This window comes from Nymphalis io, chromosome 25 (assembly GCF_905147045.1).
Source record: "Nymphalis io chromosome 25, ilAglIoxx1.1, whole genome shotgun sequence".
Taxonomy (NCBI): domain Eukaryota; kingdom Metazoa; phylum Arthropoda; class Insecta; order Lepidoptera; family Nymphalidae; genus Nymphalis; species Nymphalis io.
The window spans coordinates 9,657,132-9,681,741 of record NC_065912.1 but is presented as its reverse complement, the minus strand read 5'-3'; the positions used below and the strand labels follow the sequence as shown (position 1 = coordinate 9,681,741).

Genomic DNA, 24,610 nt, shown 5'->3' with positions numbered 1-24,610 from the left:
GAAATGAACGGAAGACTTGAAGAATTGCAGTTGTTAAGTAATAATTAATAAGTTTATCTTTAATTCTCGTGATAGACGCCATGTCACTTAATGACATACTTTTCATGCTAAATAATTAAAAAAATCCCAAGGATAGCTCAAAATAATCGTAATCTCTTTTTAGACAAACGGGTCACCTGTTAGTTAGTGGTTTATTTACAGACATTGGCATTCTTAACGATATACCGTAAATAGCCAACTCGCTGCCATCCGCAAGACAACGTTGTTACGTACCACGCATCTGTATATAGTGTTACAGTTCGAATTCTCCGTATCAGATCACCGCAGCATATTCGATTTATGATTGGAGATGAGAGGAAAAAACTTACAAAGGGTTCTTTAAAAAGTCTTATCAGTAAAAATGTGTGCAACACAAATGTACAAATCGCTATGTGTGATTCCATTAAATGATTGATTTAATTTTGTTTGTAATTTTTTTAATACCCCAAAAAAATAGATCTTTTTGGGGTATTAAAAAAATTACAAACATTATTTTAGAAAATCTACATATCTCGACATACAATTGTACAAATTGTATGTAATCTTTGAATTGATATTTAAAGCGAGAAAAATGAAAAACAAATACACCTAATATTAAGGAATTTGATTGAAAATTAAATCATTTCCCGCCATTATCGTATAAACATCCAAATACTTAGCATTCATAACTGGTACGTTACGTTATCTATCTCTGTCTTACATACAACGTCTCGCTCGTTAAGTTGTGACCATACTTGACTCAGTGCCTTTCACTTTGAAAGACAGATAGTATGGTTACTATAACTTAGCGAAGTTTTATTTGTGACGAAAATGTAAAGATTTTGAATAAAATGTGTAACATACATAGTCATTTACCAAAGTTATCGTGCTTAATTTTCTTAGTGACCTTATTAACAGGTGTGTATGAGAACCAATTTAAAATTAGTGTTATTTGTTGGAAAACACACGTTTTGGGTTCGAAACTGACCTCTGTCAAAACTGTATAAATAATTTTGACTTTTATGGTTCATACTTTAAGAACTATTATTATTATTTATTTATTTATTGATACAGGATATATTTAATTTCCTAGTGCTTATATTATTATGCAATCTATAAGTACATTTAGGCCTCACAAAGTAAAAGTTTATGCAATACGATTTCTATTTCTTTGTAATACAGAATTATTGTTTTTACAAATATAATAATGTAAGGCTGTTACGTGAGTATATCAATAACTTGTTTAAGTAAATATATAAATTAGTCACTAAATTAACTTAAAATTTTAGTTTGAATATGAGTCAATAATTTACATATAACAGTTAAAAATCATATAACAGTAAAAAAAATCTAAAAACTATAAAAACAAAATAAAACAAATTGTTAAACAAAAATATGTCAAACAAATTTTGAAATATTATATAAATTCGATTAATATATGTTTTAATAGAAATTAATTAATTTCGACTTACGTACGACACTTAATTAGTGTCAATTAGCACTCTAGGTGAATATCGCAGGTTCGATTTTGTCCTTTTGGGGTATTGCTGTCCCCATTACTATTGTATTGATAGTAGTTGCTGGATAAAGCTTTTTTCACAGATGTAAGCGCTCTAGTACTACGAGCTTATATCTCACAACATGGATTGCATGGAGAAATCGAGTTCTCTAGTAAAAATGATACCCTTATTGGCATCAGAACCAACTTAAAACCGACTCTACAATATCCTGACGGAGTATGGAAATGGTCAATACATGAATATCCCGTAGATTACAGAGATGTGTCGAACGAAAGGTGTTCAGAAGCAAACCTTGGTAAGGAGTTGATAGACCTGACAGAGGAACTAGGTTACTTGATAGTGCCTGGCAAAGATCATGCAGAATTCGAGAGTAAAAATACGTTAACCGGTCCAATGGGGCTCTGGGGCAAAAGTATCATATTAGAAACAGCAGATAGGGATAGAGTCATCTGTGCCTCCATTTTATCCACGGACATGTTGTATGAAAAGCATGCTGTTGCAAGATTTACTTCGCCCATAGCCGGTACTTTAAATTTTAGATGGTTAACGACACGCGAATTCGACGAGACTGATTCCTATGTCCAGGCCGACCTTTATCACACCAAAGTTGTAAAAGATAGTCTCGGTTACACCGAACACAAATGGAAACTGTTCGTGACAGACATATTCGATTCAGATAAAGGCAGCCATGAAGATAACTGCAATGTCCTTCAATTAGTATTCAATCCTGAGAACAGCGGCGAGGGAATGAGTGTTGGTGACCTGGATAGCCGGCTAGGTCTCATTAAGGTAGCGACTGATGCGACGGAGAAGAAAACGAGGAAGTTATACAAGGATGAGGTTTTAAATATCTTGAGAAGTGACATGGAAGCCACGAAGAGGAACCTTTATGTTGTGATATTTGATAATAAACATTCGGATAGCTTCTTAGCTTGTGCTAAGTTGAGAGTGATGCAGCCAAAAACTACCAAGTAAGTTCCATTTTATATTAAATTATACTCAGGATAACTTATTTTTTGAGGTGATTCACGAAAAAATAGTTTTAAGAATTTGTACCTATATAATAGTCTTTTAATAAATTATTTTGGCATGCAGAGCTCTAATCAATATGGACGGAATTAGAGGCACCGTGGAATTCAAACAGCGATCTCCCTTTGATCCGACATGGGCGAATTTCCAGCTGGGTGCTTCAGATCAGGATTACGAGTCCAATCTTAGATTTGTAAGCTCCATGCTGCAGTACAGCATTAGAGAGCTACCTCCGAAAGTTATAGATCCTGACATGTGGAAAAGCGTTTGTAATACTACGGGAAATTTATATAATCCTACTGGGATTGACGAGAAGAATGTGCCACCTCCAGGTTCGTAATATGTTTTAAGGTAAGTCTGTTGTATTTTAATGTAAAATTCAAAGAATTCAATTAAATAATTATGTCTGTTCGAAGATATCATGTAAAATTCGTAGCGAGTCTAAACATAGTTATATATGTATGTATGTAAGTAATATCGTAGCCAGAATTTGTACTATTTATGTATATCGGCTTTTTATAAGATTTCAATGAAAGGTAAGGCCACCAAGAACTCTAATTAAAATGTAGAGTTTACCACGAGCAGCCGCCATGATAGTCAGTAGCGTCGGATTGTTTATTTTGCACGTAATTCAATAAGTATTAATGCCATTTTAATCAAAAAGCCTATATATTGATCTATTGATCATTTTTAGTACATACATACTTAAAATGTATTAAACTTTTATTTTGAATTAGTAATATTTCATTTTGAACACGGAACTGTTCTTTCTTCGACACTAATATTGATTAAGGTAGATATGAAATTGTTGTTTTTCGTGAAATTCACAAAACTGTTATTAATAAGAATGTTTATTCTGAATGTATGATTATGAATTATCGTCTAAATCGATTTGTATTTGAGTAACTAAGATCCCGATCTCAGCGAAGTTGGCCCACATCCAGCACAATATTGTTTATCGCGTCGCACCATACTTGCCGCGGAATTCGGATGTTACGTAGTATGTGGTGTGTACTTGTTGTTAATTTTGTCATCATTTATGTAAGGCTGATGTTCTTATATGCTTATACTAGCGCATTACGCGATAGCTTCGATCGCGTAGTTCTTTCTTAAAAATTATAGGATTTTTATACAAATTGTCATCCTCTTTATCACTACCTTAGGGGTTAAATTTTCAAGAATCCTTCCTTAGCGCTAACCTACTACGTAAAAGGAACCCGTATGCAAATTTTCAATGTTCAAGCGCAATAGTTTAAGCTGTCAGTTTTTTTATAAATATAGATCATGAAGTTATTATAGTGTAATTGTTGTATTATTATTGAATTATCAGAATATTTTGAAAATAACAAAATTAATTAAACTGCGGTAAGTTACTATGGCAAATAATTTACTTCGATATGACGTAACTTTTTTTTTTTTTATAGAATAGGAAGGTGGACGAGCATATGAGCCACCTGATGGTAAGTGGTCACCAAACGCCCTTAGACATTGGAATTGTAAGAAATGTCAACCATCTCTTATAGCCAATGCGCCACCAACCTTGGGAACTAAGATTTTATGTCCCTTGTGCCTGTAATTACACTGGCTCACTCACCCTTCAAATCGGAACACAACAATAATCTCAAGTCTTATAAGAATGTAGTTTAAACAGCTTGACAAATAAGTTTCTTTGGAGTGTAAGGTTTCTGGTTGGTAGTGCTTAAAATGAATGGGTTTGTTTTAAATCACATCACAGGAATAAATAATAGGTAGTAATAAGATTTAATATGTATTCGCTAAGCTATATCTAATTAGATAAATTTACACACAGGAATGGGAACAATGGACCAGTACCCAATCGGTGACCTGCTGGGTAAATACAAGGGTCGCACGGAATACCTGAACCACAAGTACTTGTTGCCGGGTCTCGTGAACGAGCTCAGCGGAGCTTATTGGGACGTCTTCTTGCCGCTCAGTGGCCGACATAGCGTTCTGCATAGAGCTGTGGTTTTGACGAGGTAAATACAGAACAAAGAAATAAAAAACTAAAATTAGTGTACCGATCTACTTGTAGTGCACTGGGTGAGTGAGGTACATAAGTTGTTGGAACCTCTCTTCAAACCTGGACAAGTACTAAGTTTTAATATGCTGTCTATATATTATGTTGTCTTCTCAGGTCTGAGGTGTTTATTTCCGAACCGGTGGTAGATTTATGACAATCAATAAGCAAGTGTAACGCTTCTATATTGAATAAAGATTCTTGACTTTGACTTTGAATTTATTTCGTACTCGATGGAGAATGAAAACATCGTGAGGAAACCTTTGCGTGGCGGGAAAAGTTAACAATTAACAATATTTGATCGCACAAGTTAAAGATGGAACTTTATATAATTATCTATTTAGGTATACATTGAATGATTCTATAAAGTGAAGTGAGTCAGTGTTATTACAAGCACGTTATATTTAATAGTTGTAATATTAACTAAATATTTCATGTCTAAACGCCTTTAGAGACTTCATATTTATCCTATTGATATATTATGTGCAATTACGCGCTTTCAGGCGTTTCATGTTTATTATTTGCTCAGATTCTACGCAATAAATAAGCCTTAGATTATAAGAATTATTTTAAAGCTGGACAACTGAAAAATATAAACGTTTGTATTGTGAAAGGAGACCGATGCACTTTTTATCGTTTTAATAAAGCATATGAAGTCAAATTAGTGTAAAAAAAAAACTAAATATAATTACGGATTAACTAAATAAACCCCAGATTTTGGAATTCAAATTTATTGATTATATTTATTTATTTATGTACAGACATTTTTATAAAATACAAAATTAAAATAAAAAGAACAAAATACACATTACAAATTTAAAGCAAAAACACGCCGTCTAAATATTGGCCAGCGTCTTGGGTACAATGCCACAGAATATTCTGTGGCATTGTACCCAAGACGCTGGCACTATTGGCTCTCTACACCATTTATTAATTAATTGCTGATATTCATAATATCATTTCTAGTTGTCATCGGGTCCATCTCTGCGTCAAATTTATTTTTTCATTCCACGTTATATTGCACAACTCAAAATAAATTATATTCTACAAAAGCCATCGAGGTAGTATCAACTGTCATTATATAGGTTTGGTCGTGATGAGTACCGTTCATTCACCTTCATAGTGCCGTTACAAAAAGGTAAGCATCCAAAAATCTTACTATCTTTTTTTTCCTTACATTTGCAGGAGACAACCAAAACACGAACTCTGCGCTACTATCCTCCCTTACGAGTATGGCACGGAGTATCAGACCCAGATGAGCACGGCGCAGGTGGTGTTCCGCTACCCCATCGTCGGTAGAGTTATACTGAGGCAGCCTCTGGAACGACCTTGGGAGGACACAACTGTCATCATCGAGAGCATGGTAGTATACTATCTTTATCTACACAAATGAGAAACAGTGTAAATTGTCGTAATTTAAGAGTAAGTATTGAAATGATTATACATTACATAAAAAATCTTTTTCAACTAAAATGAATATGGAATGTATGGCTTATATTTTGGGTAATGTAGGATATTCCAGTATAAAAATAAAACTACATTTCCACATTTAAAGTCTTCGACCACGAATTCTAAGATTGGTGTATTTATCATATTTGATTTTATTTTTTCTTAATAATGTTGTCCTTATTAGAAGATGAAGATATTGTATATTGTTAACATAAAATAAAATAATTTGACAAGTTTTAGTTGTAGTTAAATTGTGGGACATTTAATTTTAAAGATTTGAATTCAGTGTTTTGGTCACCATTCAGGTACACGCGGATGGCGCCAGCATCAACAACACATTCGAACATCGCTGGGCTATTCACGAGCACGCACCGGGCGGGGACTACTACAACTGGACGGCGCGCTGCCTCAGCGCCGGCCGCGTGCTGCAGCAGCGGGATATGGAAGTGGACGCGCGCAACCCGGAGCGCTCGTGCTCGTCCGCGCACGAGGGCCTGTGTCGTCTGGGGGACTTCACCACGAGGTGCGTCTTCGAATGCTTAGCTTACCTGTCTAAGACACTTTCAACCAATACATGATATGTGTTCTTCTGACCGACTTCACTCACTCGTGCGCTAACATACATATATCTTGTATAATTGCCTTGTATGCTTTGGTCGCTGTGCTCCAAGTTGGTCATTACTATACATGTGAATGTGGTTTGTGCGTGTCTATAACATAAATTCGTCAGTTATTTTACTACCTAACTTTGTATGCTGTGTGTCAAGTCAATGAAATCAAATATTAAACAAAAATCTAACTTATTTATTAAAGGATATCTTAAAACTACCGACATTGTGATGATAGCATACATTGAATGGCTTGACAGTCTATCGTTTCATTATTTTGGAATGAAACGATCGCTTCCCAAACCATTTCAAATTAAAAACATCTTATTAACCTTAATGTAAATTACACATGCTGAGACTTTGATCGTGTAAATCAAAGTAGAACTCGGCATAGTGTGCGAGGTTCCTGTTTTAAACTTGTTTTAGTGCCCGTATCTATGCGTCGTGGTAATCACTTACGATTAGGTAGGTTCCTTTCTGTAATACTTGCACATTGTTTACAATTGTCAACAGGCACGGCATGTTGTCCATCGCGGGTAAGAAAGTAGACAGTGCTCGGCTCACGCGCCGGCTGTTCACAGACAGCCTGATCGCGCTCTCAGGCGTGCGCTCTGTGCTGCGGCGTTCGCTCGTGATATACGACGACCACGGACCAGTCGCGCGCGGAGAGAGACTGGCCTGCTCCATGTGAGTTATTTTACCCTTAATGGGTATATTTAAGTACTAATAACATAAGTAAAAATAATAATGAGTAAATATCTTTCATTATGTTGAAATTTGGTGTCCTTGTGAGAAGAAATTTTGCAAAAAGCCAAATCGCCTAGGATTTTACTACTAACAGTTTTAATCTTTGTCAATACACTTGATAAACTAATACACTTGCTTTGTCAACAATTTTAAAGTATTTTAGCATGAATAAATCTTAATTTTCAATATTCTATAATAGAGTGAATGGTCTTCACCGACGCAAAGCAGTCGTCCAAGATTGGTTTGGTAACGGGAACACTGTAGGGTTGAAAGGAAAGCTGGAGTTGACTCAGCAGTCGGAATATGACATAACCAACGTCCAGGTAACGCTGGAGGGACTGGACGAAGATATCAGAAACTACAAGATACATATGGTCAGTAAAGTGTTTGTACACTGTCCTTACTTCAAATTGTTTCATTTTAACTTCAAGAAATATTTAAATATTTCTTGTTTCACAGACTCCTATAGAGAAAGAGTTGGAGTTTCCTTGTGAGAAGACGACAATTTACGACACCTACAACCCATTCCACGTGAATAAATCTCTCAGTCCTCCGACTGCTAAAGGTAAGCTTATAATTTTTCTACTCTTTTCAACACACTAAGGATAATTCACCAACAAATATAATAGAATATAAATAATCCCACCTTGTGCTATTCCTTACAGGGACCGCAGATCAGTATGAACTTGGTGATTTGGGTGAAAAGTACGGTCTTCTTGATAATTTTAAAACGTTGACGACGTACTACAACGAGACGCAACTTTCTCTGTATGGCCCTTATAGTATTTTGGGACGATCCGTCGCCCTCCACAGGAAGGTACAATTATTTTACATGTAATAGGACGTAGTACAAAAATTGTATTTAATGTATTTCATTATACATAATCTAAATTACATAACAATTTGACATATATATTTAACCATAAATGTATTGTATAGTTTTATATAAGATATTAAAATACTAAAACAAAAAAAATACCAAAACGTTACTTTTTATGATACATACACATAAGCATGATATAATGTGGCAGAGTAAAGACCGTCGCTGGGCGTGTTCGTCCATCGAGCGCGGCTACAGCCCGTCCGAGGCGCGCGAGATCCGCGCCATCGCGTCCTTCCACCACCCCGGCGGGTTCGCGCACGGCTACGTGCGTATGACGCAACTAGTGCACGTCGACGGCAGCACCAGCGACACCATCTTCGAGGTCAAGCTGCGACACCCTGGGGTCAGAGACACTAACCTCGTAAGTGATGGTATCTTCTTATTAACATCCTTCAAATCAAGAAGTTGTCTAGTACTGGGAGTCGGGCTTAGAGTGAGCTCGATGAGATCGTTATGCTTTACACACATGCAAGGATAGCATTTACGTGACATTTATATATTCCCTTAATTATGTGCGCTTGGTCCTATGTCCTCAAATGCGCATGAGATAAATAATAAAGATTATATTAAATTCATATACGTTTACTTGTGATAGTTCAGTAGTAGGTTATATAAATCCCGTATCGTGTTTGCACAACAGACTCACCACCACCGATGGGAGGTGTTCGTGAACCCGGTGGGCGTGGACGCGGCGGTGAAGGTGACGGGCACGCGCTGCGTCGCCGGCGGCTACCGCTGGAACCCGTACTTCACACAGCTGGCGGACCCGCTTAATGTGAGCAAATGACAGCGTCATATAATCTTCGTGGCTATCCTTAACACAGGTTTCCAAATAACCAATGAGAATAGTGAGTTCCAGTCACCGAATAAATTAAAAGCAAAACCCAAAATTTATAATAAATGCTACTTATAATATATTATACTTTATTAAATAAGCTTAACAGTTTGTAATCCATATGTCAATTTGTGTGCTTAAATGAATTATATTATTATTATTATTATATTAAATATAAGAGCAAAAAGTATGCAAACATATTACAAGTTTTTTTTGTTATATTATATTGTTTAAAATTCTAACTAAAACATTTTATTGTACCTCATCAACGTAGTTGTGGAGAAATGTAAAATTTATTCAACACACAGTTTTATTTTTGAGATGATCTACATTTTTAATTAGGTACATGCTCGCGTTGTCAGCTTCTAATATTAATAAGAAAAAACCAACGAAACTATAATACTAGCAACGACCAGAATAATTCCGTAACGGAATATGAAACAAAACGTATTATTATTATATTCCGATATATAAAAACAATTACATTAATTAACTTATGGTTTACAGCACGACCTTTACAGCCAAGAGTGTGGCGCCGACAATCCCCTGAGATGCGACGTGGGCGACTTGACGGCCAGACTTGGACCGATTAGTTAGTAGATTATATTTACAAACACAAATAATATAATTAAATATAATACTCACAAAGTTAAACTAGAATAATTTAAAAAATGTAACTAATAAAGTTTTTGAGTTTATTATTATACGGTATTTTAAGAATTTACTGATGCAAATTTATGTGTCTAAAATTATTATTACTAGCTTTGTGCGAGCTCGTCTAGGTAGGTACCATCCACTCATCAGATATTATTCTACTGCAAAACAGCAGTACTTGGTGTTGTTGTGTTGCGCTTTGAAAAGTGAGTGAGCCAGTGTTATTATAGGCTCAAGGGACATAACATCTAAGTTCCCAAGATTGGTGGCGCAATGGCGGTGTAAGTGATGGTTAACTTTCTTACATTGCCAATGTCTATGGGTGTTGGTGACCACTTATCATCGGGTGGCCCATTTGCTCGTCCGCCTACCTATAATAATAAAAATATAATAATAATCGAAATGTTTCGGACGTTTCAATAATATATCATGTACCATCCAACTATACAAGTGTTGTATAGTTGTATGGTACTGGTCGCGTCTACCTTTCTATTATAAATAAAAAATATGTTTTTAAAACTTTTTCGAAACAGCCGTAGGTGGTCAGCGGCAAATGTTCGTGGACAGCAACCTCCCACTTGAAGGAACTGTGTCTGCGATGAGTCGCTCTATCGTCATATTTGGTCCCGACCGGAGTTCTGAGCGCTTCGCGTGCGCTAACATACTACCCGACAAGGATATTATCAAGTTCGTCAATATTATGAAGCCACCGAGATTTGTTTTGTAAGTATTTGTAAGTATGTATTAATGTCTTATTGTTTCTCCACCGAGATTAATGTTGGTCATCTGTGTTAGGGGTCAGTTCCTTGCGGAAGTAAGGCGAGTGATGGGGGTACCGGAGTGGATGGTGGGAGTGGACTCACGGCGCACGCGCGTCTTACACGCTGGCGCCTGCGTGCAGGTGTTGCTGCACTTTACAGGCCCTGATGCCAGCAGACTAGAGCTAGATTTTACTAGGTAACATTCTTAGAATTAGGTGACTTCAATTCTTACAGAACGACGCGCTTAATTAGCAACGCTATTCTTAGTTAAACAAAGTTAAACGCATGGCGTCATCCTAATCACGGAATTTAGTGGCCCCATACCACATAGTGGCTCATTTCTTCGTATGGTGCTCATCAAAATTGGACATCCATACATTTAATTATCTCTTGTAAATGTTTGCAAAATATTTGCATTTCTTGTAATGAAAAATATACTTTTATATTGAACCATCGTAATCGTAATTAAACAACATTATGAAGAATTTTATTTTTGATGTTTGTATTGATAACATTTTCCTGCGTTTGTTTCAATAACATCAATACAAGAGCTGTTACACAATCAATGAAAAGTATTTTAGTTTAATATTCATAATGTACATCAAACTTTTTAATTCCATAAAAATAGCATAATAATGTCCTCCAGACCGATTTCGGCCACGGCGGCCAATCGCAAGAGACATTAGCCAACTACGCAGGAGATATTATAGTGCACTAGTGTGTGCACAAACACAGGCGCACTCTCTATTCCCTAACTCTCATAATCCGATGGGACGGCAATCCGACACGGCCGGAAAGAGTTCAGGCCCAGGACCAACGGCTTTACGTGCTTTCCGAGGCACGGAAGTGTACACACTTCCAACTTTTTTTTTTTTTTTTTTTATATTCGCCGGGAGGGCAAATGACTCTACTGCACCTGTTAGTAAGTGGTAGTAGAGTCCAAACGCGACGACGGCCAGTACAGACGGGAAAAACGTTCTGCACTAGCCGCCTTCGCCTTGCCGGCCCGCAAGATGCCTCTTCACGCCTCGTTTGAAGGAACCCGGGTTGTAAGAGGAGGGGAACACGTGAGCTGGTAAGGAATTCCATTTTTTGGAAGTGCGACAAAGAAAGGAGTTGCCAAATTTCTTTGTTCGCGATGGAATTGATGTCACAGTTAGGCGGTGACATCGAGAACCAGCTCGCGTGGACTTAAGAAGGAAGGGGGAAGCAGGAATTAGAGAGAATAATTCCTCAGAGCACTCGCCGTGATACAGTCGATAGAAAGCGCTCAGTGCTGCTATCTCACGACGCAATTGTAAAGGTTCAAGGGTGTTTGTGACCTTTACGTCGCCAATAATGCGTACGGCACGTCGCTGCAACCGGTCCAAGGCCTCAAGTAGGTACTTAGCGGAGCCATCCCAAAGGTGCGAGCAATATTCCACGCAAGACCGTACCTGTGTTTTGTACAGCAGGCACAGTTGTTGTGGCGTGAAAAAGCGCCGCACCTTGTTCAGAACTCCGAGTTTCCGTGAAGCTGTTTTTATAACAGCCTCGATGTAATCCCTTGGACTAAGGTCGCAGCGAACGTCAATCCCCAGCATGGCGATTTTGCTTTGCGTCACCAGCGGAGTACCACAGAGGGAGGGAAGAGGGGAAAATGTTGACTTTTTCGCCGTGAGAGCGCATACCTGTGTTTTCTTGGCATTAAACTCAACAAGATTCTTCCGCCTCTCCTCAATTTCCGCTCGCCCAGCCACTGCGCGTCCGTGGTATCCACCATGCACTGTACTATCGTCTGCATAGCAATGTATGTTCCCAAGAGAGAGCATATCATTGATATGCAAAAGAAAGAGTGTGGGAGATAGCACAGATCCCTGGGGGACCCCAGCATTCACTACATAGAATTGTGAAGCGCAACCATCAACTAAAACACGAAGGCTACGCTTGTGTAGGAAGCTGGCAATCCAGGTGCATAGCTGAGCAGGCAGACCATATGCCGGCAGCTTGGAGAGAAGACTTCTGTGCCAGACCCTGTCGAAAGCCTTGCAGATATCGAGGCTGACAACCAACGATTCTCCATGCTTGTCGATAGCTTCACCCCAGAGGTGCGTTACGTACGCTAGAAGATCACCTGTGGACCGTTTTGGTCGAAACCCGTATTGACGATCATTAATTAAAGAGTGATCTTCTAGGTAATGGATCAGTTGGTTGTTTAAAATCCGTTCCATCACCTTACAAAGTACTGAGGTGATAGCTATTGGCCGATAATTTGCCGGGTCAGACCGATCCCCTTTTTTGGGAACCGCTTGCACATTAGCTCTTCTCCAAGCCTCCGGCACACTTCCCGAAGAGAGAGAAAGTTGGAACAGGCGCGTTAACACAGGAGACAGCTCCGCTGCGCACTTCTTCAGCACTATGGCTGGTATTCCATCGGGACCGCTAGCTTTCCGTACATCAAGTGATTGCAGCTCCGCACGCACATCACGTTGCCTGATTTTAATGTCAGGCATCGTATGGCCACATGCAGGTATTGTAGGTGGCAGTGCACTACAATCATCGATGACGGAATTGTTGGCAAAGAGTTTAGCCAGGAGATCAGCTTGCTCTTGCGGACTGTGAGCTAGCGATCCGTCCGGATTTCTGAGCGGTGGCAGCGAAGGTTGGCAGAAATTGTTTTGCACAGACTTGGTCAGACGCCAGAAGCTACGGGAGCCCCTAGGATGCGAAACAAGGTCATGACCAATCTGTACAATGCGCTGTGCATCCGCTCTCGTGTATGCCTTTCTACAGGACTTGGAATTTTTATTATAGTTTGCTTTCAGTGAGTCAATGTTAGATGCCCCGCTAATGCAGCCGTTGATCCACTTGCGATATGCCGCCTGCTTAGCTGATACAGCATCGGCACATTCACGAGTGAACCAATGGTTACGCGTACTCCTACTGACGAGATCTGAGCTAGGAATGTAGTATTCCATTCCCAGCATGATCTCGCCAGCAACAGCAGCTGCACTAGCTGTCGGGTCATTCCCACTGAAGCAACGTTCCTTCCAAGGGACCGACGCATAGTAATCGCGCATACCGTCCCAATCCGCCGACTTATAGTGCCAAACGCGACGTTTGCATACCGCTAGTGGCGGCAGCTTGGCCTGTGGCACTCTGGTAGAAATAAGGCTGTGATCCGAAGAGCCAAGAGGAGCCTGAACCACAACCTGATATTCCACCGGGTGAGAAGTCAGCAGAAGGTCCAGTAGAGAAGGTGCTTGCCCATCAATGTCTGGGATCCTGGTGGGCTGATCAACCAGTTGGGTCAAGTCATGTGTGAGAGCAAAAGCATGAGCAGTCCTTCAAGCATGGTCAGTTTTGAGGGATTTCAACCAGGATTCGTGGTGAGCATTAAAATCCCCCAAAAACACCAATTCCGCGTTAGGAAATTGCTCTTGCGCAACATCTGCCGCCCGACTAAGATGGTCAAATAATCGGCTTGTCTCCAAGTCACCATTGTGGGATCTGTAGAGGCACACGTAGACTCGGCTTCCACACTCCGGGCTGTTACTGAGAATTTTTTGACAGAAAAACCCAATAACTTTTTATTGGCCCGACCCCCAGGTCGGAATTGAACCCAGGACCTCCGGGTCTGCGGCCTTATATCAAGCCACTAGACAAACGAGGCAGTCAAAAAAAAATTAGCATAAGTGTAACGCCAAGGGTACAATACTACTATCGTTTAAAAAAAAAACAATCTAATATTCGTTATCTCGAATACTTAAAGTGCGTAATATTTTGTAAATCTTAACTTATGTTTTCTGGAATAGATCTCGTGTTAAGTTGCCTAACAATTTGTTTTTAGGTTACTAGCATCAGGGCGGTTAGATTCTCCGTCAATATTCATCCCTGGCTTCGTCGACACCAAGCGGAAGAGAACCATCTCATATCGCCAGTGCGGTGTCACTGACCCCAATGAAAAGAAAAGTAAGAAAAAAATAATAAAAAGATAGATAATAAGAATATAAAATGTTTATTCATAATACAGATTAAATATAGGAATGATTACAAATAAGTTTGTACTATTTAATTTAATTCAAATAACTTATGTGCCGTATTTTATTCAAGTAAAACTACCACCGGTTCGGAGCTTAGATTCTACCAAGAACCCGCAAGAAATTTACTGTTTTTCACCAATCAAATATATCAGTGTTTGCTAACATTTATCTTATTCTTATATTATTACAATTGATTCTAATATTTTTTTACAGAACCAACATTCTTCTTTTCCTCGAGGTCATCTTCAACTCCGCTACAAACGATTAGCGTTAGCTTATGTACATTCCTCTATGTGATGAGGTTTATAATTGTTTAAGATAAGTTATTATAATCTAGTGCAATAAATGTTTTTATTAAATAAATGTTTTATATTTACTCTCCTACTCCTATAACGAAACTAACAAAACTTCTCTTAAAACTTCAGCATTATGAATAAAACAGCAATATAATGAAAACAAGTTAAAAATAAACATTTAAATCAATGTTTGAACGAGATATTGCATTTCCCAGCGCATCCTTTGTTATTAAAAAGGACATCACGGCGCAAGCGCGAAGGGAAATCAATACTCGGTCCACCATTATACCGCTCGTGTTAGCTCCATCAGCCGCGAAAAATGCGTCTAATAATTATAACGTATCTTCTATCGCTATTATATATTTGCAATGCAAATTTGGAAGGTCCATTCCTATTCTTTGGACCGAAATCTCTCGAAAAGTACAAACGGCCAGCTCTCAAGGCCTTAGACCAGGATGACTTGATGAAGATTTATGGAGAACAAGCGGCTATCGTGGTGTTCAATAACCAGGATTCTGTTCCCCTGTCCAGTGGCGACTTCCCGAGGCTGAGAAAGATGTTAGAGGGTCAAACTACATTGTTTCTTCCACAGGACTTCTTAGACGTCCATCCGGATTATATAATCAATGAAACTCAGGTATGTAATTAATGTTGTATAAATTATGTAGGTTTTGTTTTTTTATTTTTTTCTTATTAAAGCTTTTTATTATTCTGTAAGAATTATTGAAATGATTAGGAGACAGTTGAGTGGCTGCCCGGGTCCCGGGTCCTGTGTCCTAGGTCAGGTAAATAAAAAGTTATTTTTAATTGCAAAACATTCTCAGTAGCAGTCAGGCAAGTCGGATTAACATATGATCCGTCAGTTATGTTATTGGTCAAACTAACGGGGTTCACGGGTAGCTTAAATCCAAAATGCTGACCTAATTCTGGCGGTGCTTGAACTTAAAGGGTATAGCTCTTGCTCAATATCTCGTACATTTTCCGCTTTTCAACAGAAATGGTAGATCATAGAGAATAAAATTTACAACAACATACGATGTTCTCACATATGTAATGTATGTATACATTAGTGACCTAAAGGTTACAGCAATTAAATTGCTGACGAGAATTTCTGCAAGGTAAAGCCTTTTTTTTATTAACACGACTAGGCTATAGGATATTGACTCGGTTGTGGACTATAAATTATCCGCGGTTGGTGAGTCTCCATCGAGTGTGGCCGCCGTGACCTAAATCGGTCAGGAAGTACATTAATCATCATTAGAGATAAATGTATGTTATAGTCTTAACTCTTGTGAAAGTCTTAAGACAATACGTATTAATGTATAGAGGTATCTATTTTTCTAACTTAAGCGGTATTATTAAAAATACAGATAATAATGTTGTAGATAATGTGCTAAAAGCTAAAAAATAATTCAGTAGGTCTTAGATACCAGTCATCACACCATCCTCCTCATCAATCTAGGGCATTGATCAGACAAAAAAATAAAATCGTTGGGCGGAGCGTAACCTGAATAAATAGATAAATAGCATTCATAATGATATAGCGGTTGTCTCGATAGAAATTTTACGCGCCCAAAGATTTTGTTTCCATATTGTAAATATACAAATAAGAATATAATACCCATATTGAGGTAGTTGTGAAAAAATATGTAATCTGCCATTTTGTAGCGGCGGCCATCTTGGATTTACAGTGATACAAAATGTATTAAACAGTATTGTCATCAGAACTAAAGGTATGTACCAAATATGGGATCAATCTGTCAACAGGAAGGGGGTTAAATTTCAATTACTAAATTTGACCCAAACAACAGGGCAATGTAAATAAAACCGTTTAATAAAAATGGTTTGATGAGCGGAATGCAATTAGTTAAGCGATGCCATATTATGACCCGATTATAATTGGACTGTTCTAAATGAACGTCAAAAAAAAACCGATGTCTCATAAAGAACAACATTCACAAAAACTAGTAATTAGTTATTTTGTTATAACATAATATTAAAAAGTAAAAAGTAAATAAACCTAAAAAATATTTTATAATATAAAAACTTGTTTTAAAAATGTCTTTTACGTTTATTTATTTTCTGAGCAAGGGTATCATCATCAGGTACTAACGCTGCAAGGGCCGTGGTCAGAGCGCGATGCGCAGATGACTGAGACTTTCGCTAGACTTCAGGACATTTATGGCGCTGGTCGTGTTTTGGGCATTTTAGGTGAGCAGACTTGTAAAGTATATAAAGCTATAATGTATTATGTATATTGTGAATAGATAAAGTGACAGCTTGTAAATGTCTCGTTTTTGAGCTAAGACCTCCTTTTGCAGAGAAGGTTTGAGGCGTGGCAAAAGATCAATAATGTGAATTAAAAACAAAAACAACGATGTCTAACCACTTATTATTATTTTTTGTATTGTACAGTACCTTTGATAAATCTTATCTTTAATTTAAATAATAAATAAATAAATATTAATGGTTTTTTAATGTGCCTGCATTTATTACCAGACAGCATTACATCTATGTTTCACGATTTAAAAAAATGTCGAGTTATGGTATTTATTTACTTAAAAAATATTAGTTTTTATAATTTGGCGACAATTAATCATTTGACCTGATGCTGAAAGTTAAAAATAAACTTTAAAACAACGGTTTTCTTTCTCAATTATTCTTATGGCTGTCAGCCAACGCTCAGTTGGCACACAAACACTGAAAATTCGTTTTATTTATAATTGGAGATAATATTTTCAATCGTGTCTATGTTTTAGTAACTTAAACATTATATATATATAAATGTTTATATAAGAAAATAATTACAGTGACTAAAATGTGAACTAATTAATGGAATACTTGCCCTTCCTTCTCAGTAAAATCTAAAATTCAAACCAGTGGCATTAAATTTATATTTAAAAATAAGAACCCAATGTTCTACTGGTCTATGTACTCCTCTTCCTTTGAGGAGAAGGTTTGTAGTTTATTTCACCACGCTTTTTTATATTTGCCGGGTGGGCAAATGACTACTCCACCTGATGGTAAGTGGTAGTAGAGTCCAAACGCGACAACGGCCAGTACAGTCGGGAAGAATTTACTGCACTAGCCACCAACGCCTTGCCAGCCCGCAAGCTGCCTCTTCACGCCTCGTTTGAAGGAACCCGGTTTGTAAGAGGAGGGGAACGCTGCTCCAATTCAGAGTACATGTAGTAGAATTTCAGTAAATTAGACACAAGCAGGTTTCCTCACGACAATTTCCTTCACCACCGAGTACGAGATGAAATTATATCATCGTCATCATCATCGGTTAAGATTCACTAGTTCTAACCACTATGCCATCGGCTATACTACTACTCTACACTCGAATTTAATTTATAACGTAAATTAATAAGAAAATAATTGGGACTTGCATTTAATTAAAAATTATTAATATTAAATAAACATTATCATAAAAAAATCTACGTTTATCAATGTTTAAATGTTTATGGGTAAAATGTTTCTTCCACTTTTAAGTCTATTAGAGAAAAGGGAAAATTTAGGTTAATAAATTTGAACCAGCTATCTTCGGTAAAGAACATTTTTTATCTATGAGGTCATAGGTTTCATTTTCTATGTGTCGCCGTTTATTAAATGTGTAGATTGTGTTGTTTCAAATAATTATAAGAAAGTTAAATACAAATTATTTTCTGCAGGAAATTCTGTCTCTCAAAACCAGCCCTCTGACTACGAAGGTGAATGGCTCCGTGTTCGTCGTCAGGCAGATGATGAGAGCATTACCACGAGTGCACCGACCGCCGATGATGAGAAACCGGCTCGGGTGTTGCCGAAATACGCACTTTATAATGCTACGGGTCAGCAGAATTTTAGCATATAATATAAGACAAAATAAATTTGGGTCATATAAGTTAAATAAAGAATTTTATATTTTTATTAAATATATACAAAGATTCGAATCTTTATTAGATATAATGGGATTCAATTATAATAACAAATGCAAGTTACAACTTTATGTACTTGCTGACATTTAAAAAAATGTATAAAATGTATCGCTCTTCCACAGGTCCTCCAGGCAAAGGAGCCCTGATATACTCAACAGGGTGGCCGGAGTTGAAGTGGCCGGACGGCACTGTGACTGTGCTGGACACCCCAGTTGGAGAACCGACGGTGAAACCTACGCGTCTGTACACCATCCTGGTAGTCCGCTTTGCTGATGGGGATAACACTAGGGACAAGGTAACATAAATAAAATTTGATTTGTGGTATATTTTGACGGACGGGCAAAATGAGCCACCGGATGGTTAATGGTCACCACTGCCCACAATCATCGGTACTGTAAGAAATATTAAATATAATATCACTTCATCGCCAATGCGCCACCAACCTTGGGAACCAAGATGCTATGTCTCTTGAGCCTACAATAGTAATATCTGAGGAGTGGGTGGTACTTATCCAGAAGGGCTCACACAAGGCCCAACCACCAAGTGACCCAACTTTTGACTTTACATTACCTAACTTCACTGAGTTTATATATCGTTTCGATAGATGGCGGTGAACGTTTCGATACAATATATATAGTAAAAAAGATTTTAAGAGTTTTTTTAAATATAAGTGTAGATATAAGTTTTGTTTTTAGCAACATTTACTTATATCAGCCCAATTATGGCTTCACCATAATAGATATGATTTTTGTATAAAAAATATATTACATACAAGAAGATATATATGTATGTTGATTACATTGAATGTTGAAAGTATTTCAGACTATACTTAAATAACATAAAATACAAACCATTTTTAAATGTCTCATTTGATTTTAACTAAAAAGTAATTTATTGTAAGTGTGTGGGGATGGGATCTATGTCAGAAAAAAGAAAGGAGCGCTGTAGACGAGGACCGCCGATATAAACAAAAAAAAAAACACCAACCATTCATTTTCTCAATTCAATGTATTTCATTAATGTAATGGACATATTCATTGTTTGATTACAATGTTAAATGTAATGTGAAAAAAGTAGTATATTTTTAACCTTAACCAGTTAACTAATTTCGAAGAGCAATTGAGTGTTCGATATTTTTTGTCAGTCCGTCTGAAGCCAACACAAATAAGCTCGATGGTTTGCCCACCAGAGAACATGCCATTTATACTTTTCCATGTGATAAATATGGTGTGCCCAAATCTAAGCCACAAACGGACATAGTTTGGCCATGCGACTTATTGATTGTCATTATACATATATGCATAAAGCACCGCCCTGCGATTTTTTTCATGCGTTTATTTATTATTGTTTTCTTAGGTTATGTCTACGGATTTTGTATGTGAGTGGTGGCTCATCAAACATTCGTCCCACATTATGAGACAGAACTTTTCTTTATAATATTGGTAAATGGTCAGCCCCACCCATTTACATTGGCACTATTAAAATATTAACCATACATCGGGAATACGCCACCAACCTTGGGGACTAAATTGTCCCTTGTGCCTGTAGTTACACTGGCTCCATCGCCCTTTAAGCTGGAACACAACAATACTAAATATGCTATTTGGCGGTAGAATATGAGATAAACATAGTACATACAGAGTGGAACATAATCTATGTGCTGGCTATTTTGCTGTCGCATCGTTGGCCATCACCATAATTTTTCTTCTCGCGCGAGAATTTTAATTTTGCCGTGACTCCTAATATAATTATTTAAATTAATCCTTTTATAATTCCAGTGAAGCAACCGCGTCTTTTTGTTGCCTTTCAATCGATTCAATAATATAATAATAATAAAAAAAATTATTTATCCTCTCCCACAGACAATAATGTTTACATTTTTTTTTATAAATAAATACAGTTATATGTGGGAGACAGGAGCCCAAACTAGGTTGCCCTGTACTCCTGGTCTCCTGGCTCCCCCTCTTGGGTAAGGAACTATTTATTTATTTAAATTTATAGAAAACAGCAGAAACACTAAAGTTTTTACAATATATTGTCTAGTAATAAGTACTTATGCTAATAGAAATAAAAAGATAATGTATGATTGTGAATATTTGCGTGTGAGCGCATGTGTATGTAGTTTTATGTGTATGTGTGTGTGTATGTATGTGTGTCTGTGTGTCGTGTATGTATGTGTGTAGGTATTTGTGTATATGCTATGGGTGAGTAGATTAAATTAGTACATGCTACTTTTTTACTACAATTGTTTGTTTATTATTAATATATAAAATTAATAATTTTTCTGTCTCTTCATAGTCCAGTTTTAAAAGCCAGTCAGTTAATCTTCTTTTACATGCGAATTTTAGTAAATTAGAAATAGAGAGTAATTTATTTAATTTATTGTAAAGCCTGGCTGCTTTAAAATCATAGAATTTTTGGGCAAAAAAAGTTTTGACCATCACAGATTTACGTACTTCATAGGATCTTCTTAAGTCAACTATATCAATCAGTGATATCTTAATCAGGGAATGATTTTTTAAAATGATATTTAATATATAAAGTTTTCTAACGGCCAGAAAATTTGCTTCCCTATATAGGTCTACAGTAGGAAATATGCGTGGCTTAGAGAGAGCTACTTTAAGTATCATTCTTTGAGCTCTTTCAACTTCAATTAAGTGCGTTTTGTTAGAGCCACCCCATACAGTTATACAGTAAGCTATTAAAGATTGATATAATGATATATAAACAGTCCTGATGGTCCAGTCAGCGATATGTCTTATATTTTTGAAAATATATTTAAGTTTTCTGAGTTTTTGGCTTAATTGTTTTAGATGCCCTTTAAAATTAAGATTTTTATCAATTGTTATACCTAAGTATTTAGTTTGATCTGTTTTATTAATAACGGGACAGGTACATTTAGTATTATCTGCTAGATTACATAAATGAGCTACTAGTTGATGTGATATTGTATTATTAGGTGTAGGAAAATGTATGAAAAATTATGTATTGAGTTTTACTAGGATGCAAAGTGAATTTCAATTATAATAATAATAATATCCTGGGTCATTTTTCACACACGGCCATCTGATCCCAAATTAAGCTTGTACAAAGCTTGTGCTATGGACACCAGACAACTGATATACTACATATACTACTTTTTTTTTTTGTAAATACATACTTATATAGATAATTACACCCAGACTCAGGACAAACATACATGTTCATGCACACAAATGTCTGTCCTGGGTGGGAATCGAACCCACAACCTTCGGCGTGAAAGGCAAGTGTTCTACCAACCACGCCAACCGGCTCGTCAAATTAGTAACTAACAAACTAGCAACTAACAGTTTCTGTTATAACAGACAATTTGAATTACTGCTAAATATTTTTTGAAATATAGTTTAATATTTTACAAAACTACTATATGTAATTATTTTGATATTGTTCATACGCAAATACTAAAATCGTGATTACAAAATGGCATGATAGGTTAGGAGGGTGAAAATTTGGAAATATATGTATTTTTTGACGCGAAATCTAAATAAAATACAAAATAAAAAAAAATAGAAAAAAAAATCTGGATAGGGACACCCTTAGTAGTAAAGTATAGTTCATATCTAGCGGTATGAACTATACTTTACGACCTATTCTCATACCTCCCAAATATACATAAATTTCATAAAAATCGGTCGAGCCGTTTCGGAGGAGTTCGACCACAAACACCGTGACACGAGATTTTTATATTACGCTTATATAAAGAACGTATCGTATTTATCCAAAAACTTTTCGTTTTTACAAAGTTTTAATAAGACAAAATATAATGTGAAAAAATAAAAACGTTATGTACTTCTGATTTTTCCAGATTACCCTTGAATTCTCATTCAAACAATTAGCTGGCTGGTGGTTGGCGGTGGGGGTGGAAGTGAAGCGCGGCCTGGAAAGCACGGGACTCTACCTGCAAGCTCCCGCCTCCCCTGACTCACCGGCAGCCGTGCTTGGGAAGTCATATCACTGCTCGCAGCGACTTGTCTACTCATCAGAGGAAGCTAGTCTTGAATTTCCAAATATACAGGTAAAACGTATACTACATATAATCAAGTATTAAATTTACATTTTTATTCAATCCGTGTATTAAAAAAAATCCGCGGCCTTATATCTGGCCAATAAGCCAACGAAGTCAGTCAATAAATTACATATTTATTTTCAGATGCAAGTGTTCATGGATAGCACGGAGAAGTTCGCAGACTCGTTCGATTGTATCACGTTCACAACTGTGCCGATTTGGTAAGATATCGTTTACAACTTACGTACCTATTAGTTATTTGTCTAAATAATTCCGTCAATAATGGAATGTTGTTTTTTGATTAGTGGTCACCACCGCCCATAGCCAAAAGGCTTTCTCCTTTAGTCAGCCCTCAATTGAACAGAGAATAAAAAAAATCAAGTAACTCAAAATCAATAAAAACGATTTTAATAAGAAAAATTAGAATATTTAAATCCTAACTAATATAATAATTAGGCGGAAGTGAATTTGTTTATTTGTGAGTTTGTTACTCTTTCACGCTTTAACTACTCAACCGACCATAATATAATTTTCCAAATACGTTATCAAGGGTACAGAAAAGGACGTATGGTACCTAATACACCCCGCGGCCTGCTCTGCCCCTCCCCCACTCACACGCGGATCAAGAGCGATAAATAGTATACAATGAGGACATAAAGCTTAAACTTTCTTAATGTAATCGTAATATTGGAATTGAGTCTTCCTATGTTACGCCTTTTCGCTTTTGGCTTTTTATTTCAGCCGGTCTTCATTGCGCAGGTCTGGCCTCATGGTGACGTTGTTGATGGTGACCGTGCTCGCGATGTCGATAGTGATGTTACTGGAAATCAAGACAATGGACCGCTTCGAGACGAACAAAGCCATGCAACTCACCATCACCATCATCGATTGAAAGATTCTTATATCAACAATCATATTCTGGAATATCAATACCTTTTAATCATGTTGGAATGTTAGAAAATGTGAATTTCAATGATTATTAAATAGATTATTAATTGTATTACTGTTCTAAGTGTTTTGAACATATCAATCTCGATGTAAACATTCGTTGGAGTTTGACTATTTACAGGTAGAGGTATCATATGTTTCGTAACGTTGAAATTAGTCCGTCTGTGTATGGATCATGTAAAAACACGAGACAAATGAAACCGTTAGAATATTTTAAATAATGAAACGGTTCTAAGGGTTTTATTAAAAATAAATCAAAATACTTTATCTGTAAACTCCATGCGCCGAAGGACGGTCGCAACCTACTCTTTAATTATTTAATACTCATAAAAATCATTCTATCAATCTGTTTATATAAGTATATGCCATACTAAATCTTTTAGAAATATTGTTTAACGGGCGATTAGTTAAACAATTTGTCTCCTTCTTTCAAATGATAAATCAATGATAAAAGAGAGAAAACAGTATTTAACTAAATACCTGATAAACAACGTTTTTAAAACTGTTAATATGTTTAATTAAAATGTTTCGAATAGAATTAAAGTTGCATATCAAAAAATGCATTTTTATTTCCTTGTTTATTAGATTTAATTTAATTTAAAAATAAATTAAATAAATAAACAAAAAATATTTAGTGATCATATGTTATTAAAATATTTAACACAAAACAAAAATAGTGTGACAAGTCCGGCAACGTTATCTAGCACCCACACACTACTTGAGAAACGGTCACTAGCTTACGAGACGAACATCCTCATAAAATGTGCAACAGAAAAAGCTACAATTAACTAGAGGAGTCCCATGCAGTGGTTACAATAACGCGTCACACGAAGTACA

At 36.7% G+C, this 24,610-nt stretch overlaps 1 protein-coding gene across 2 annotated transcripts; it reads left to right on the top strand.

Annotated features, from left to right (window-relative positions):
• The first annotated feature begins 786 nt into the window (after positions 1-786).
• Positions 787-24,287, top strand: LOC126778083 (uncharacterized). 2 transcript variants are annotated; one of them, XM_050501449.1, is made up of 23 exons: positions 787-936; positions 1,621-2,509; positions 2,634-2,899; positions 4,378-4,564; positions 5,791-5,968; positions 6,360-6,577; positions 7,176-7,349; positions 7,609-7,783; positions 7,869-7,974; positions 8,075-8,226; positions 8,441-8,653; positions 8,933-9,067; positions 9,635-9,719; positions 10,315-10,504; positions 10,577-10,738; positions 14,372-14,494; positions 15,233-15,497; positions 16,966-17,071; positions 18,535-18,693; positions 18,903-19,075; positions 22,625-22,834; positions 22,970-23,046; positions 23,585-24,287. In XM_050501449.1, exons 1-23 carry the CDS (start codon positions 870-872, stop codon positions 23,715-23,717), a joined length of 4,443 nt encoding a protein of 1,480 aa, XP_050357406.1. In that variant the 5' UTR covers positions 787-869; the 3' UTR covers positions 23,718-24,287. The 2 variants fall into 2 exon arrangements, with proteins under 2 accessions (XP_050357406.1, XP_050357405.1); XM_050501448.1 differs by lacking the exons at positions 15,233-15,497; positions 16,966-17,071; positions 18,535-18,693; ... (2 more) ...; positions 22,970-23,046; positions 23,585-24,287 and adding an exon at positions 14,778-14,920 and having other exon boundaries at positions 14,372-14,493.
• The last annotated feature ends 323 nt before the right edge of the window (positions 24,288-24,610 follow it).

Bases quoted from the DNA above. Each gene is read 5' to 3' on its own strand.
- LOC126778083 (XM_050501449.1), top strand. From the start codon at position 870: ATGTGTAACATACATAGTCATTTACCAAAGTTATCGTGCTTAATTTTC. The intron at 5,969-6,359 runs GTAGTATACTAT...GTCACCATTCAG, and splicing joins CTGTCATCATCGAGAGCATG to GTACACGCGGATGGCGCCAG. The intron at 9,720-10,314 runs GTTAGTAGATTA...TTTTCGAAACAG, and splicing joins GGCCAGACTTGGACCGATTA to CCGTAGGTGGTCAGCGGCAA.